Source organism: Leptonychotes weddellii, unplaced genomic scaffold (assembly GCF_054177405.1).
Source record: "Leptonychotes weddellii isolate Sample4059 unplaced genomic scaffold, ASM5417740v2 HiC_scaffold_1447, whole genome shotgun sequence".
Lineage (NCBI taxonomy): Eukaryota > Metazoa > Chordata > Mammalia > Carnivora > Phocidae > Leptonychotes > Leptonychotes weddellii.
The window spans coordinates 1-14297 of record NW_027725412.1 but is presented as its reverse complement, the minus strand read 5'-3'; the positions used below and the strand labels follow the sequence as shown (position 1 = coordinate 14297).

Below are 14297 nucleotides of genomic sequence, written 5' to 3'. Positions count from 1 at the left end.
AAAGATTTTATTTATTTGACAGAGAAAGACACAGCGAGAGAGGGAACACAAACGGGGAGTGGGAGAGGGAGAAGCAGACTCCCTGCCGAGCAGGGAGCCCGATGCGGGACTCGATCCAGGGACTCCAGGATCATGACCTGAGCCGAAGGCAGTCGCTTAACCAACTGAGCCACCCAGGCGCCCGGCACTCCCAGCTTAGCGGATTCCTCCTACCCTCCCTCAAATCAGTCCTTTTCCTGCCAGTCCTTTGAGAAACAATGACGGGGCTCTCCCAGAGCCCTTTCTTGATGTCAACGCTGAGTTCCTGTTCCATCTCCATCATTTTTCCCTCCCGCAGCCCTGGCCACTACCTCTTCATGGCCAATAGGAAGATGGGAGAGGCTTGGAATGAGGAACACACGGCCTCCCCCACCAGCACTTTTTTTGCTAAAGAAGGAAAAGCAGCAGGAGAGTTGGAGAGATCTCCATTTTATTATGGAAAACTTAAAAAACAAACAGGCAGTGGATGAGGAAGGAGAAATGGGGAAGACGAATTGAGGTGCCTTGTTAGTCACCCCTCACCCTTGCAATTCAATTCAGTTGTGGACCACTAGGAGGAACAGAATTAAATAACTGGATGGGGGTACAGGGCTAAGATTCCCAGCCTTCCTTCTTGGGGAAAACTGAGGTACAGTAATACTGAGCAAAAGTGGAGGAAGCCACGCTCCCAATGAGGCAACTGCCAGGGACAGGGGGGAGGGTTCCACATGGACTCAACAAGTAGGTATGGTTGTAAACCTGGGACTTTGGCAGGTGGGGCTGGGAGCTAATGGGGTTTGTAAACCAGGCTGGTGGTCAAGAGAGGAGGCAGGAGGTGTAAACAAAGGGGCAGTGGCCTAAGGAATAGGAAGGAGAGGGGCCTGTAAATGGAGTGGGGGCAGGCTACCCAGGATGAGTGCTTAAATCCTAAGAGCCCCCAGGGGGTGGTGGGGAGGCAAGGGAGGCTGAAGGGAGAGTGTACCTGCCCGGGGAGATGGAGGAGGTGCTCCACCTCCAGCCCCAGTGAGCACTGTGATCCTCCTCAGGACTTGATGCTCACTTTTGAATCACCTCGGATGCCACCAGCATGTCTGACACACTCATACCAGGGACCTTTGGTGAGGGTGGAAACTGGGTGACTAGCTCTGCTCCCATAAACAGGATGAGGAAAGCAAGTTGGAAGATGTTGGTTGCTCTTCCCGGCCAAGCTCATGTTCGGGATCTCTCTGTTCTCAATCTTCTGGGCTCCAGGATCTTCAGTTCTGGGAAAGGGTGGGTATAGGCCCTATGTTGAAAGAGGGTCACCTCCGGCAGGACTCATCTGTGGGAGAAGAGGCAATAATGGTAGAGAATGAGTGAGGGCCTCTGCCCCCCATCTTCCCCACTTACTCTCTGCACTGATCTTCCATGCCGAGCGCTTGCTACTGCAGGAACAGTGGCCATCACCCATTTAGCCTGCGTTCTGTGCCAGGCCTTCTTACAACTTGTTTAATCCCACAATAACCCCAGATGAGGCAAAGTCATTTGATGTCCAGCCATAGTTCCAAGGTGCTTCACAAAAATTACTGAACCCTCTCAGTAAACCCCAGGAGGTGGTTATTATTAACCCCATTTCATAATTAATAAACGGAGACCAGAGGTGAGTGCTTTCCTGGAGGTTACATACACCACAGGTAAGAGACAAGATGGAATTCAAATGCAGGCCTGTCTGACCCAAACCCTGTGTTTTAACCACACTAGAGCGCTCAGAAAGAGTCCTGGTTTTGAAATCTGGAGACCCCTTGTGCACTTCAGTTCCCAAGACCTCGATTTCCCCACTTGTAAAGGAGCGGGTGGGGCTAGAGGTCAAGTCTCTTCCAAGCACCAACGTTATTAATTCCTCCCCTTCCCTCCTGGACCGCAGTGCCCGCTATGAACACCAGGGGGTGCCCTCGGCCAGGCCGAGCTTTCGCTCACCCACGATCAGGGCCTTGGTGCGCAGCCCGCCCTGGAGCTCCCGCTGTAGCAGCAGCAGGTCCTCCTCATCCTCTTCGTCCTCGGGTTGGGCCGCTGGGGGGCTGGGGGCACTGGGAGCCTCAGGCTCCGGGCCCAACTCCTCCAGCACCGAACTCTCGGAGGGGTATTGGTACGTGGTCTCCAATGCTGTCTCGCTGAAGGAGATCTTGAGCTGAGAGTGGGAGAGAAATGGGGAGGCCCCGAGTTTAGCCCGGGGAAGCTCCCAGGGGGGCACACGCAAGGTGGGGGAGGGGAGCTGGATTTGGGAACCCTACTGACTTTGCCCTGCGCATCCACTCTGGGACCCAGGGGTCGAGTTTTCCTTTTGACACAGGCTCTCTAATCCCAGAATTTCCCTCTTCTATCCTATCATTTCCAAAACATCAGACTGGCCTGAGCTTTGGCAGAGGTGGCAGAGGTGGGTAATACAGGACTCGGGTCCCTACTTTTTAGACTGTGGGTGGTGGAAGAGTAAAAAGAAATGAAGATACATGAAGATAACTCCCGTAATCAGAACTGACTCTTTGGGCATCGTGAGGGCAACCAGGAAGGCTTCCTGGAGGAGGAGGGAAGTTTGAGCTGGCAGGAAATAGCTGGCTGGAGGGAGTCCCAGGCAAAAGCAAAGCCAAGCACTTTGGTTTCCACACCCTCAGCCCCTTGAAGTTCCTGGGAAACCCAGGACCCTGGACACCTGTGCCCTCCTGCTCGCCTCACTCCTCTATAGCTGGAGTGGACCGACAACAAAGTGGGGCTGGGGCCTGGGAGGGAAGAAGAGACCTATCAAAAGGCCCAGAGGAAACAAGACTCTCCCCTAACACGCAGGGGAGATGGGCCCTTGAGTCCCTGCAAGGTACAGCTGGGGGAGGTGACAGAGGCAGAGAGGAAAGTCCATGCAAACACAGGTTGGGGTGGAGAATGCACCAGGAGAGGCATGCAGAGACACAGGCAAAAGGCCAGAGGGGACCTGGAGGGGGCAGAAAATCCACAAACACACTGTCCCAAGAGCAGGCGAGCCCCAGCTGTTCTCACTGCCTTTCTACCCTTCCCCTTGCCCTTTTAAGAAGCTCAGGGGGCAGGGGCAGAGTGGGATTAACTCTGGGAGCCAAAGCGATTAAGGAGACAAACAGGAGGATTCCATGTGAACTACTTGGAAAGGTCCGGATGATCTACTCAGGCCTTCCCAGGCACCTGTTTGGGAAACTCAGGGCTTGGGCCCTGCATCCTTGCATCTCCGCATGGGCTGGGGTGTGAGAAGAGAGAAGCCGGCAGGGTGGCTGGACAGGTGGATGCTAAGGGCTGTATGGAATGTGAAACCTGGGTCCCCAAGGGAAGCTGGAACTCAGAGGCTCCAAACCATGGTGGGGGCCGGACGGCTGGTAGGGCCATCTCACTGGGAGGAAAAGCCAGAGCCTGACTAAGGCCCACAGGGTAGTCCCACTGTGCCATGCCCCACCTCACCTCTCATCTGCTCTCGCTCTGGCCACCCTGGTCAAGGTTCCTCGAAGCAGGGGCACTCGTCTTGGGGCCTTTGCACTGGCTATTCCTTCTACCTGGAACACTCTTCCCCCAAATAGCTCCATGGCTCCCTGTCTCCCAGTCACCCTATTTAAAGTTCATATTCACTCCCCCAACTTTCTGGTCCTCAAGGTTCCACTTACCCTGTTCTAATTTTTTCCCCCCATTATCATTTACGACCTTCTAACATACCAGAGAACTTACTTATTTGTGATCTGATCTTGTGTCTGCTGGCCATAAGAACATGAAAGTTGCTACAGGGAGTAAGGAAGGGTTGGTCCAGACCTCAGATGTGGTCCCCACAGAGAATCAACACTGGGGAACAATGTGGGAGGTACACAGTCTGTCTGTGGAGCTGCTGGTAGAAATGAGTGACAGCAACCAGACCCCTTACATCCCAGCTTTTCAAAAGGGACCACTTCTGGTTCTGTTACTGACAGATTTACCCAAACTTCTGGGGCCCCATTTGTTTTCTTTTCACATCCCCTTTTGGGATAACAAGCTCCACAGTTTATTATCCACTCTGAAAAAGGATTCATTTTATTTGCTCTCAGTCATGTTTTCTTTCTTCCCCAACCCTGCTTCTCTCCTCACCGCCCCCTTCCACCCCTCACCCCCGCCCCAACTTCTGACTGGGCTTCTCAGGAATGCACAGACTGCATGGGAGTTGGGGCGGGGTGGGGGGGTGGGGGGGGGACAGAGGGGTGTGACTCACTTGCTCCTCTCCCATCAGCTATATAAAGTCACAAGGGGGCCAGAGAGGGGAGGAGCCCATCTCTCAGCTAGAAGGGCCTCTGGGGAAGGGCACCAGCCACAGGGCAGGGCTGGGATTTCTCTCCGTGGCAAGGATATGTTTGATGGCATTAGCTTGCAAACAGAAGTTATTTAGGGAAGGGGGGGTGGTCCTCTGGTCCCCAAGCAAGTGGGTTGGGTCAGAGCTGGGACAAGGCATTCTAGTCCCTGCTGAGCAGGGTGCAGAGAGAGGGGAAGGAGGCCTGACACAGGGTGGAGGGGGAGGTGTCTGGGTCTAGAAAACTCTGTGCTGCTTCTCCCCACCCCCACCCCCAGAGCAGCCAGGGCTTCCTTATTCTCTCACCACATCCTGAGCAGTTCTGGCAGGCCCAGGGCCCAGCGGTTCCCCACTCAGCCCTACCAGCCTTCCGGCCCCCACCCCCAGGCTTCCTGTTTGGGTGATCTGCTTCCGGCTCCCCTACTCCCTGACCTAGGTAGGGTCACTATCAGAGGTCCTGCCCTGCACTCATATGGTCCCCAGCTTTGGGCCCCAAACTTCATGCCTCCCTCTGCTCTTCCTCCCCAAAGGCACAGGCCAACCTCAGTAGCAAGTGACTTGTCTGAACAGCTAATCCTGGCAGCTCCAGACCCACCTCCTTACACCTGCCCAGCCCGAAGGGGACGGGGTTGGCAGCAGTCAGAGTGCTCAGGATAGACGCTGGTACCATGGCTCAGGATGGGAGCATGAGCTTCACATGAAGATGAATTGGGGGACCAAGTGACCCGCAAGCTCCATCTAGGTCTTTGGTCCCTGTGGTTTCCCACTGACAGGACACACGAAAAAAACAAATCTGAGGATGTCAGATGAGATGAGGACTGGAGACTAGGAAGGGCTTCCCGGTCTCTGGGGAGATGTGTTAGGTGCAGGGACCTCTCTCTCCTTAGAGATTTTCAAGCTGGAAACAAGTTGGTGTGTAAGGAAGGGGTTGGGCTGAAGCCAGGGCGAGAAGCCTGGCTGCTCCCACTTCCTGCACTTTGTCCTTTTTCCAGTTTTAACCTCTGACCCTCTGCTGGCCTCAGCCCCCACCCCTGTCCCCAACTCCCATTGTATTCCCTGCTCTCAGCACCGTGCCTCCAAATTCACTTCTCTCTTCTGCTACCCCAAAGGGAGGGACAGGCCAGGGCAGCAGGAAGAGAGGGGAAAAAGGGGAAAACCAACTGCTGAGCCAGTCCTGGGGAGGGAGGGGAAGCCCAGGGAGGAAGAAGAAGGGGAGTAAGGAGCGGGGGTATTTTGGAAGAAGAGAAGGCTTTTCTTGTCCTAAGAGAGAAGGGAGCACTGTCTAAAGCAGTGGCCCAGCTGGGGGTGTGCAACCCTGAGGTCACCCACTTCAAACGGCCTCTGTGTGCGCCTCTCCCATGGAGCAGACTCGGGGTTCAGAAGTCTTCTCTCTGTTCTCCAGCCCTATTCCATTCCCCCGCCCCCACCCTAGGACGTCTCCTCGTTCAGCTCTGGCCTGCCTTGGGACTGAGACCTTCCTCCACTCACTTCTCCCTGCCATTTCTCCCTAGAACCCCAAAGCCACCCCCTGTGCCTCTTGAGGCTTCCTGCCCCAACATTCACTCCCTTGGAAGGCTGTATGTGCTTTCAACCTGATGACCCTGCTCTCATAGATTCTAGGCTGTAGCCTTGGTTCAGGTCTCCCACCAGAAGGGCTGCGTTCGGTCACAGACTCAGAGGAAAGGAAGGGAAGAAATGGGGCGGCGGCAGGGGGTGTGGGGGGAGCTGAGGGGGCGGGGAAGATGGGACCCAGAGCCTGAGGGAATGAAGAGTGAGCAGCCTGGGCACACCCTGTGAGACACACCCAGGGGCAGCACTTGATTTGGGGCAGGATCCTTGGGCTTGGAAATGAATGGAAAATGAACTCTCTAAGAAGGAAGGGTGTGTGTAGAGGAGGAAGGGTGGTGGCAGGAATTAACACGAAAGAATAGAGGAGGACAAGAATACAGGGATATAAAAAAGAAAGGAGGCCGGAGAGAACTGAGGAGCGGGCTTCTGAGAGGTCTGGCTTGGCTGCTCCCTACCTGTTTGTGGTGCCTTTCAGGGGACCCCTTGGCAAGGCAGCTGCGGCTGAGGCGGAGGTAGCCCCCCAGAACCAAGATCTCCTCAGCAGTCGGGTACCGCTTCTTCCCAGCTCCAGGGACCGCCGCATCAGCTGTGGCTGGGGTGGCGGGGGTGCTGGGGGCCGCAGGGGGCACAGGCCGCCGGGGGTTGACTGTGAAGGTGTGTCCACTGCGGCGAGGGGCCCCCACCCCCGGCCCTGCCTTCACCCCATAGAACAGACGGTTCATGAGGGGATCCCCAGGGGACTGGGGAGCAGGTGGGGCTGGGGGTGGGGGAGACAGAGGGGCTGCTGGTGGGGGCCGGAGATCCACTGCTTCCTCTTCCTGCCTTCTAGAGCCTCCAGTCCCAGCGTGCTCTGGTGGGAAGGGGGAGGGCACAGAGCTGTCGTTCTGCAGGGTTCTCAGAGGCCTGCCCTGAGCCCCCGCCTTCTCCTTCTCAGCCTCCCCTTCTCCAGCCTCGGTACCAAGAGGCCCCAGATACTTCTCAGCAGACTCTGGGGGGACTGGTTTCTGAGTTTGAGTCTCTGTGTCCCTGGGTGTCCATTCTCGAACCTTTCCAGAGTTCAGGGTCCATTTCCATCCTTCTGTCAGCCTCAGGCCCCTCTCACCATCCTCCACAGGGCTGGGCCTTTGCTCTGCTGCCTCCGCTTCTCCGGAGCTGCTGTCTGGAGCCTCCCTTGTCAGGGTCTCCGGCAGCTCTGTAATCTCTTCTGAGGCCAGCCTTGGAACTGGTCTCTCTTCTTTTCTCCCACATTCCTCCGAACAGTCTTTTCTTTCTTTTTCTGAGCTCAGCCTCCACTCTGATGCCTCCAGTTGTACCAAACTCTGTTCCTGAGACTCTCCAGAGTCAGGCCTCCATTTATGGGACTCTGTCAGCCCCAACTTCTGGGTGGGCTCTGCTGGGCTCAGTCTACTTTCCACCACCTCTTTTCTCCTGGGGCTTTGTTCTCCAGGCTCTGCCAGTCTCAGACTCCACTCTGGATTTTCTCCGGGGCTCAGCCTCCATTTCCGGGCCTCTGGCAGTCTGGAGCTCCTGTCTCCAGCCTCTCCTGGGCTCTGCCTCCAGTCCAAAGCCTCTGAAGGCCTGGGGCTCAACTCTCGGGCTCCCCCTATCCCCAACCTCCTCTCTCTGGCCTCCCTGGGACTGAGCCGCTCTTCTTTTGACTCTCTTCCCTTGGGGCTCTGATCCCGCATCTCCCCAGGGCTGGGTCTCCGCTCCCGGGCCTCCAAAGGCCCAGGCCTTCTCTCTGCAATTAACTCTTCATTCCGCTGCTGCTGCTGCTGCTGCTGCTGCTGCTGCTGGCGCTCCTGCCGAATGAATCGGTTCTGGTGCACCGGCCCAATGGCCTCCAGGAGGACGGCCGACTCATCTGGGTCTGGAGGTCCAACCTCTGTAGTCCCAGGTGCAGGGCTAGGTTCTCCAGGAGACAGACCAAGCTTGGCCCGGCGGCGCTCCAGCAGCCCCCGCTTCCAGGCTGGCATCTGGGACAGACGCTCCCGTTCTGCCTTCTCCCGGCCACGAAGGGCTGCCTCCTCCTGCCGGCGCCGGGCTAGCAGCTGTAGCTTCCAGTCTGGGATGGTGGCCATGGTCGCGCTGAGGTGAGGGTGGGGAGTGCTGGGGCCAGAGAACAGGAAAGAGAGGCTCCAGGGGGTGAGACTGGGGGTGGGGGGAGAGGAAATAGAGGGGGAGAGGTGGGACACAGAGATGGGCACAGGAGCTGAGGGTAAAGACAGACGGAAGGAGTGAGAAGATGGAGGGCAAAGAAAGGGGAAAACAGAAAGTGAAAAAGCTGTGGGCCAAGTGGGGGTGGGGTCGTGGCCCTGAGAGGAAGAATAGAGATTCAGGGCAAAGAGGCAGGAGTCAGATTTGGCAGCGCAGGGTTAATGGTATCAGAGACAGTCCCAAGGATGTGAGAGGAGAGGAGGGCGGAAAAAGAAGTCGGAATGAGAGAGGAGAAAGAAAAGAGAGGCGGGGGGTGAGGGAGGTAGGGTTCAGGCGAGGTTTCCCCACCGTTACCCCAGAGGCGGTTAGAGTGGGAAGGGAGATCAGGGAATCCCGCCCGAGAGGGGGTGGTGGGACCTGAGGGGATGTCGGGGAGGTGAGGAGGGGCGGGGAGTGGAGAGGTCTAAGGGAGCAGGGGAATCAGGGGGCAGAGGGGAAATGGAGCTCCGCGGGCGCCCGGGCGCGTCTCAGCGCGGGCTCGGGAGGTCCCGGCTCCCCTCCCAGCTCCGCTCCGGCCACGCCTCTCCGGCCCCCCAGCCGCCACCCGGCACTCCGCCCCCAGGCAGCTCGGGGCGGGGGGGGAGGGGGGAATACCCTCCCTTGGGGACTTTCGGAACCCGGGTGTCTGGGCTGCCAGCACGTTCCCAGAACCCTGGCGTCCACCCCCACCCCGTCCCGTCCCCGCCGCCTGCCTCTCCCACCGGCCGGGCCCGGGGCCGTGGCGTGCGGAGGACCCGCTCCACGGCTCTGCTCTCCCGAGCCTGCCAGTCCAATGCCCGGGTCTCCGCTCTCAGGGAACCCTGACATAGCCGGCCATTCCCACCCAGCTCGGACCGCTCAGACAGGCAATCTCGGCACAAAGAGGAGACAGCCCAAGGTCCGGGCCGGGGACGGGAGACAGGAGACACCCCCTCCCCAAGTCTGAGGCCCCTCAGTCAACTCACAAGGCAGCGGGGCTCCCAGGGGAGGGGGTGCGGAGGAGCCTGGCGTCCGGAGGGAGGAGGAGAGAGGAAGAGGAGGAGAGTGGGACCGAGGGAGATCCGGAGACAGGAGGGAGGGGAGGAGGGAAGGAGAGGAGGAGGAGGGAAAGAGGGAGTCGAGGAGGAGGGACGGAGACAGAGAGAGACCTGGGGGCCGGGCGGGGGGCGGCGACCGCTTTGTCTGAGGACAATGGGGAGAGGGAAGGGGGCGCGGGGCGGGGCCCGAGGGGCGGGGCCTCGCTCCAGAGACCCCTCCGCGTGGGGCTAGGCTCGCGGACTCCCCTTTTCCCGCCGCAACCCCCGGCCCTCCATTTCTGTCCCCGGGGACCACACCCCGCTCCCTCTCGGTAGCCCTGGAGAACCCAGGTGTCCGGACCCTCGCCCCGAGCTCGCCGACCCAAGGCAGCCGCCCGTGACTCAGGCCCCTCGAGGGACTTGCAGAGGAAGCAGCAGCTGCTACAGCCGGGCCCGCCCTTCCCATCTCCTGCCGCTCCTCCCCACGCTTTCGCCTCCCCCCGCGAGCCTTTGTTACTGCGGGGTCCAGGGCCGCCACCAGGCTGTGGTGGGCCCGTGGAGAGGGGGTGGCAGGAGAGGTACTCAGAAGCCAACGGCCATGGAAACTGGCTCCCCCACCTGAGCCGCTGCCCCACTCTTTAGCTTCAACCTGTCTCCCATGGGTCCCCTGGTCTGCAGCGAGGGAAACTGGGGGATTTGGAGGAAGGGGGACTGGGCCGACCTGGGGAGGTGGGGGGGGCTCTGCCCGAGTGGCCGCCGCTCGGCGGTCGCCAGAGGGCGCGGTGGCTGCCCAGACTCGAGTTTGGCGTGCCCGGGCTCCGCTTGCCTTCCTTCCCAAAGTCAGCCCTCTAGCTAGAGAGACAGTGATAGACTGCATATCATATGTAGAAAAAACAGGCTGAATTTTATTTTTCTGCTGTGCGTGTTCCTCAGGACAGCAGAGAGCTCTTAGTCACCCAAAATGAAGAGTGGGAGGATCCTCTCAACTAGGTTAGAGGACAGAGCCCAGGGCCAGGGCCTAAGGAGATGGCAAGGCTAGCCAGGGGGCTGGCACTTGGAGCCTGGAAGGGCAGGCATCACCATCAAACCTGCAGACCCTAGTACCACTCCTAGAAAGGGAAGCCAGAGGAGGAGAAGGGGATCCCTGAGGTGCAGAACAGTGGGAGGGAAGTGGTCAGGCCCACCCTTCTTCCTTATAAGAGGTTCTTAAGGTGGGGGGTGGAGGAGTCAAGCCCTAACTGAGGAGACAGATAAGTTCCCCACCCCCTCTTCCTGGCTGGTGAGAAGTAGATGTTGGAGTCCAGTGGTTGAAACTCAGAATTTAGGGTATGGAGCTGGGCCCAAGGAGTGGAGGCTCAAGCAGGGGAAGGGATAGCCCCTTCAGTCCACAGATTTGGGCCTCTGGTCTGAAGCAGCCAGGGCCTGGATGTTAAAGGAGAGGAAGTGCAGGGCTCGGAACCAGGTTAGCTCCTCACTCGGCCTCACCTTCCTGGGGCCGGGAGAGCAGGTGGAGTTTTCTTTGTAACTGGGCCCGGAGGTAGCGGAGGTCTTGCTGGTCAAGTCCATGAGCCAGGCCCAGATAGAGGGTAAGGAGGAGAGCAAGGAGGAGGCGGTCAGTGCCCAGGGTGGGCACCACCCACAGCACCGTCAGCAGCTCCACACACACTGGGTGGCGCAAGTGGGAGAAGAGTCTCAGAGCCCGGGGAGACTTCAGGGCCAGAGGCTCACCCAGCCCCAGCACATGGTAGTACACCTAGGAGGGAGAACAGCTTAGAAATGGGATCAAGCCCCTTTTGCACCTTAGTTACCTCTTTCCTCCCCTTCCAGGAAACTTCCCCTTCTGTAACTCAGGCCCAAAAACCACCCTTCTGAGACGTGGGCCCCTGATCCTCATCTCTGGCTCATGAACCTTCCCCAGTCCCAGGAGGCCCATGGTTTCAGGCCTTCCACAGAAAGCTGAGGGGAGACTATCTTATAAGAAAGGGAAGTAGGTGAGGGAGTTGAAAGAAGAGGAAGGTGGAAGAGCACGGGAGGAGGAGGGAAATCCTTAGAACGGAAAAAGGCATTCTAGAAGGAATCATAGGTCTCAGGTAGGAATCTGGCAGCCTCACCTGCTTGAGGCCCATGAGCTCGGCGTAGTCAAAGACGAGAAGGATGCTGAAGATGAGGAGCCAGGATATGACGTGGAGCACAAAGCAGAGCAGGGGCACCCAGGTGGCCCATGGTTCAGCCCGAGCCTCCCACAACACAGGGCCTCTGGGTACAGGTTCCCAGTACCGCATCACCAACTGGGGAAGGATGAGCGGTTGGGTATCTCAGCAGCCTACCCTTGAAAGACCTAGACCCAGAGGCTGCCCCCACCCCAGGCTGGTCTGCAGCTCTCTCCACCTCTACCATGAGCATCACAGTCACCACATAGAGGGTGCTAGGTGGGGTCCCAAGGATGTAAGGATGACCTGTATCTACCCTGAGGACTTGCAGAACAGATGGGGTGACCGGATAGGTACATAAAGTAGCTTATGCCAAGCACTCACTGAGAAGACAAATGAATGCTAACTGGGAAGCCTTCTCTTGAAACTGAGGGAAGTGGTTTTGAAGAAAGGGTAGCAATGAAAGAGGTGTTACCGAGGGGATCTCAAGCAGAACAACATGAACAAAGCTGTAAAGGTGAGAATGCACATATCTGCTTGGGGAATGAGGAAAGGTACACCGTTCTTGATACGGAGGATATGTGCTGTGGAGGAATGGAAGCTGAGATGAGAGTCCTGAACACTCTCAGTTCTCTTCCTAAACCCACATTTTCAGAAGGCTAAGGTCCTTGCCCCTCCAATCTAGGACACTCTTCTCACAGATAGTTTCCCTTGGGACTCAGTGGCCAAAGCCTCATACCTGCAAGGCCAGGGCAGTGCATGCGACATACAGTGACCTCTGTAGGACCCCAAAATATCGAGACATCCACGCCTTCACTGTGTCAGTTGCCATGAGGCTGTGCTGCCCCACAAATAGTAGGAGGAGACCCAGATCCCAAGCCAGGGGGACAAGGATGCTGCGGTCCTGCACGGCAGCCAGCCATCCCTGGCGGGCATCTAGGGGGAGTTGAAGAAAGGGACAAAAGATCAAGAGGGTTGTGGGAAACACCCCCAATCCTACTCTCCTTTTGGGGACCCAGGCCATATCCCCTTAATGCTTTCAAGAGTCTTAATGCTTCCTCTCCAGGCTTTGCCCACCTTGCTTTTCCATTCCCTGCTTCTTCCTCCTTCAGAGTGGGGAGGAGGATTCCTATACAGTCACAAAAAGCATGGCTGGAGAGGCAACCGTTGGACTGACCCTCTTCTTTCGGTACTCCAAATGCTCCCTCTTTTGAACACTCTCCCCTCCATAGTCCTCTCTTTAAAAGCACTTTCCTTTCCTCTGCTTATCGCCCTTTTCCACCCCACTCAGTCCTCACTCTCTTGCCTCTCCAAACCGCTAATCCCTGAGTTCCTAATTTAGCCTTCTGGTCTGTCCTGAAGCTTCTCCGGCTTCTCCGGCTTTCACGGTTCTAGTTCCCTCTCCCGGACTTCCCCTGTCATTTGTCTCCAGGCCCCGCCCTCCCTCCCTCTCGTCCGGCTCCACCTCCAGCCCCAGAGCTCATCCTCGATCCCTCCCGCTCACCCGGACCACGAGGCTCCGGGATCCCTCCAAGAAGTGGCCGAAGAGAGGTAAAGCGCACGAACTCCACTCCGGTGCCAAAGGCCAGGATGAAAGAGGCGAGGGCAGCAGGGATCAGGAGCAGAGCTGGGGCCATGGCGACACACGGAGGGGTGGGGAAGGGGACGGGCTTGGGATTCCCGCGGCTACAGGCCCCGCCCCGCCCCCGCCCCCTCCCGGGGTCCCTGCCCAGGAAGGCGGGGCGCCTTCGCTCAAATGCCAGGGCTCGCGTCCGCGGCGCGCCCTTTTCTCTGCCCGCAGGGCGGGTCCTGGGTGCCTTTATGGAGCTAGCAGTCGCTGCGTCACAGAAGGGAAAGTTAGAATTCCGAGTGGCAAGAGGAAAGGGCAGCGGCTCTGCAGCCACTCGAGTGGGTTGAGTCGCAGCTCGGCTGGTTGTCTCATCTAAAATGAAGACAGTTCCTCTCTTTCAGGGTTCTTGTAGAAACCGAGAATTATCAGTCCCCTTTTCTGTAACCTTAGCCAGAAAACCTAGCCAGAGTCAGAGGTTACAAAGCCTCAGTTAACACTTCAATTATAAACGGTGAGAGAACGGAAGACTGTTGACCTAGGCTGAGAACCCAAAGCTCTGAATCACCTATTACATCTTGTTAAAGAGTTAGTGACTATTTTACCATAAAGTAATGTTTATTCCGTAACTTACTCTCTCCATTTGCCAAGGACAGAAAACTTCTCTGACACTTACAGATTATTTCTAATAATGCCAAAGGCTGTTGATTTGTAATCATGAGAGTAACAATGTTAAAATATTTGTGATAGAAAATTTTATTTGTTGTAAACTTTGTAGTAGGCTAATTTTATCCAAGCCTGTGATAATTAACTATGACTTCACTCTGCAAGCTTATTAGTCTGACCCCACATACTAGTGAGAAATCGCTAAGACCTTTTGTCTGAACATATTTTTCCTTCCGACCTGTTTGTAATATCTAGACTAATATATCTGAAAAGCAAAGTAAAAGGTTTTCCTCCATCAGAATTAAAGATCATGTTGCTATGGACCTAGTCACAGTAGCTATGACCATCGCAGAGAACTCAGACATCATTAACTGAAATCCCTTGGCTTATAGACAGAAGAAATAGAAAATTTACCAAGATGAGAACTAAGTTGCTGCTAGTCATGTGGGCTCATGAATGAAAAAATTGCCAGGCAGCATCCCACAGCCTTTACATTCCTCCTCCCGCAGGCTCAGTACTCCTACTCTCCTCTTAATGCTGTTGTAAACTGTTACCAGACATATTTTCCCCTCCAGGTGCAACCACCACCCTGCTTTCTGCTTCAAGAGGTTGTCCTGAGGGCGCCTGGGTGGCTCAGTTGGTTAAGCGGCTGCCTTCGGCTCAGGTCATGATCCTGGAGTCCCTGGATCGAGTCCCACATCGGGCTCCCTGCTCGGCGGGGAGTCTGCTTCTCCCTCTGACCCTCCCCCCTCTCATGTGTTCTCTCTCATTCTCTCTCTCTCAAATAAATAAATAAAATCTTTAAAAAAAAAAAA

At 56.8% G+C, this 14297-nt stretch overlaps 2 protein-coding genes across 4 annotated transcripts; both read right to left on the bottom strand.

The window, feature by feature from the left end:
• Positions 1 to 452: 452 nt before the first annotated feature.
• On the bottom strand, positions 453 to 9166 carry PPP1R18 (protein phosphatase 1 regulatory subunit 18). Its single transcript, XM_081809841.1, has 4 exons — positions 9049 to 9166; positions 6343 to 7996; positions 1975 to 2185; positions 453 to 1339 (listed from the first exon to the last, which is right to left on the bottom strand). The coding sequence occupies exons 2-4, from the start codon at positions 7966 to 7968 to the stop codon at positions 1320 to 1322; spliced, it is 1857 nt and encodes a 618-aa protein (XP_081665967.1). The 5' UTR covers positions 7969 to 7996; positions 9049 to 9166; the 3' UTR covers positions 453 to 1319.
• An 816-nt stretch (positions 9167 to 9982) lies between these two features.
• Positions 9983 to 13511, bottom strand: NRM (nurim). 3 transcript variants are annotated; one of them, XM_006745198.3, is made up of 4 exons: positions 12754 to 12972; positions 11989 to 12185; positions 11211 to 11387; positions 9983 to 10852 (listed from the first exon to the last, which is right to left on the bottom strand). In XM_006745198.3, exons 1-4 carry the CDS (start codon positions 12884 to 12886, stop codon positions 10571 to 10573), a joined length of 789 nt encoding a protein of 262 aa, XP_006745261.1. In that variant the 5' UTR covers positions 12887 to 12972; the 3' UTR covers positions 9983 to 10570. The 3 variants fall into 3 exon arrangements, with proteins under 3 accessions (XP_006745261.1, XP_030897049.1, XP_006745263.1); XM_031041189.2 differs by lacking the exon at positions 12754 to 12972 and adding an exon at positions 12327 to 12494; XM_006745200.3 differs by lacking the exon at positions 11211 to 11387 and having other exon boundaries at positions 12754 to 13511.
• Between the last annotated feature and the right edge of the window lie 786 nt (positions 13512 to 14297).

Bases quoted from the DNA above. Each gene is read 5' to 3' on its own strand.
- PPP1R18 (XM_081809841.1), bottom strand. From the start codon at position 7,968: ATGGCCACCATCCCAGACTGGAAGCTACAGCTGCTAGCCCGGCGCCGG. The intron at 2,186-6,342 runs GTAGGGAGCAGC...TCCCACTCTCAG, and splicing joins CTGAAAGGCACCACAAACAG to CTCAAGATCTCCTTCAGCGA. The intron at 1,340-1,974 runs GTGAGCGAAAGC...CTTCTCCCACAG, and splicing joins CACCAAGGCCCTGATCGTGG to ATGAGTCCTGCCGGAGGTGA.
- NRM (XM_006745198.3), bottom strand. From the start codon at position 12,886: ATGGCCCCAGCTCTGCTCCTGATCCCTGCTGCCCTCGCCTCTTTCATC. The intron at 12,186-12,753 runs GTGAGCGGGAGG...AACTCCCCCTAG, and splicing joins CCCGGAGCCTCGTGGTCCGG to ATGCCCGCCAGGGATGGCTG. The intron at 11,388-11,988 runs GTATGAGGCTTT...ATCCTTCCCCAG, and splicing joins GCACTGCCCTGGCCTTGCAG to TTGGTGATGCGGTACTGGGA.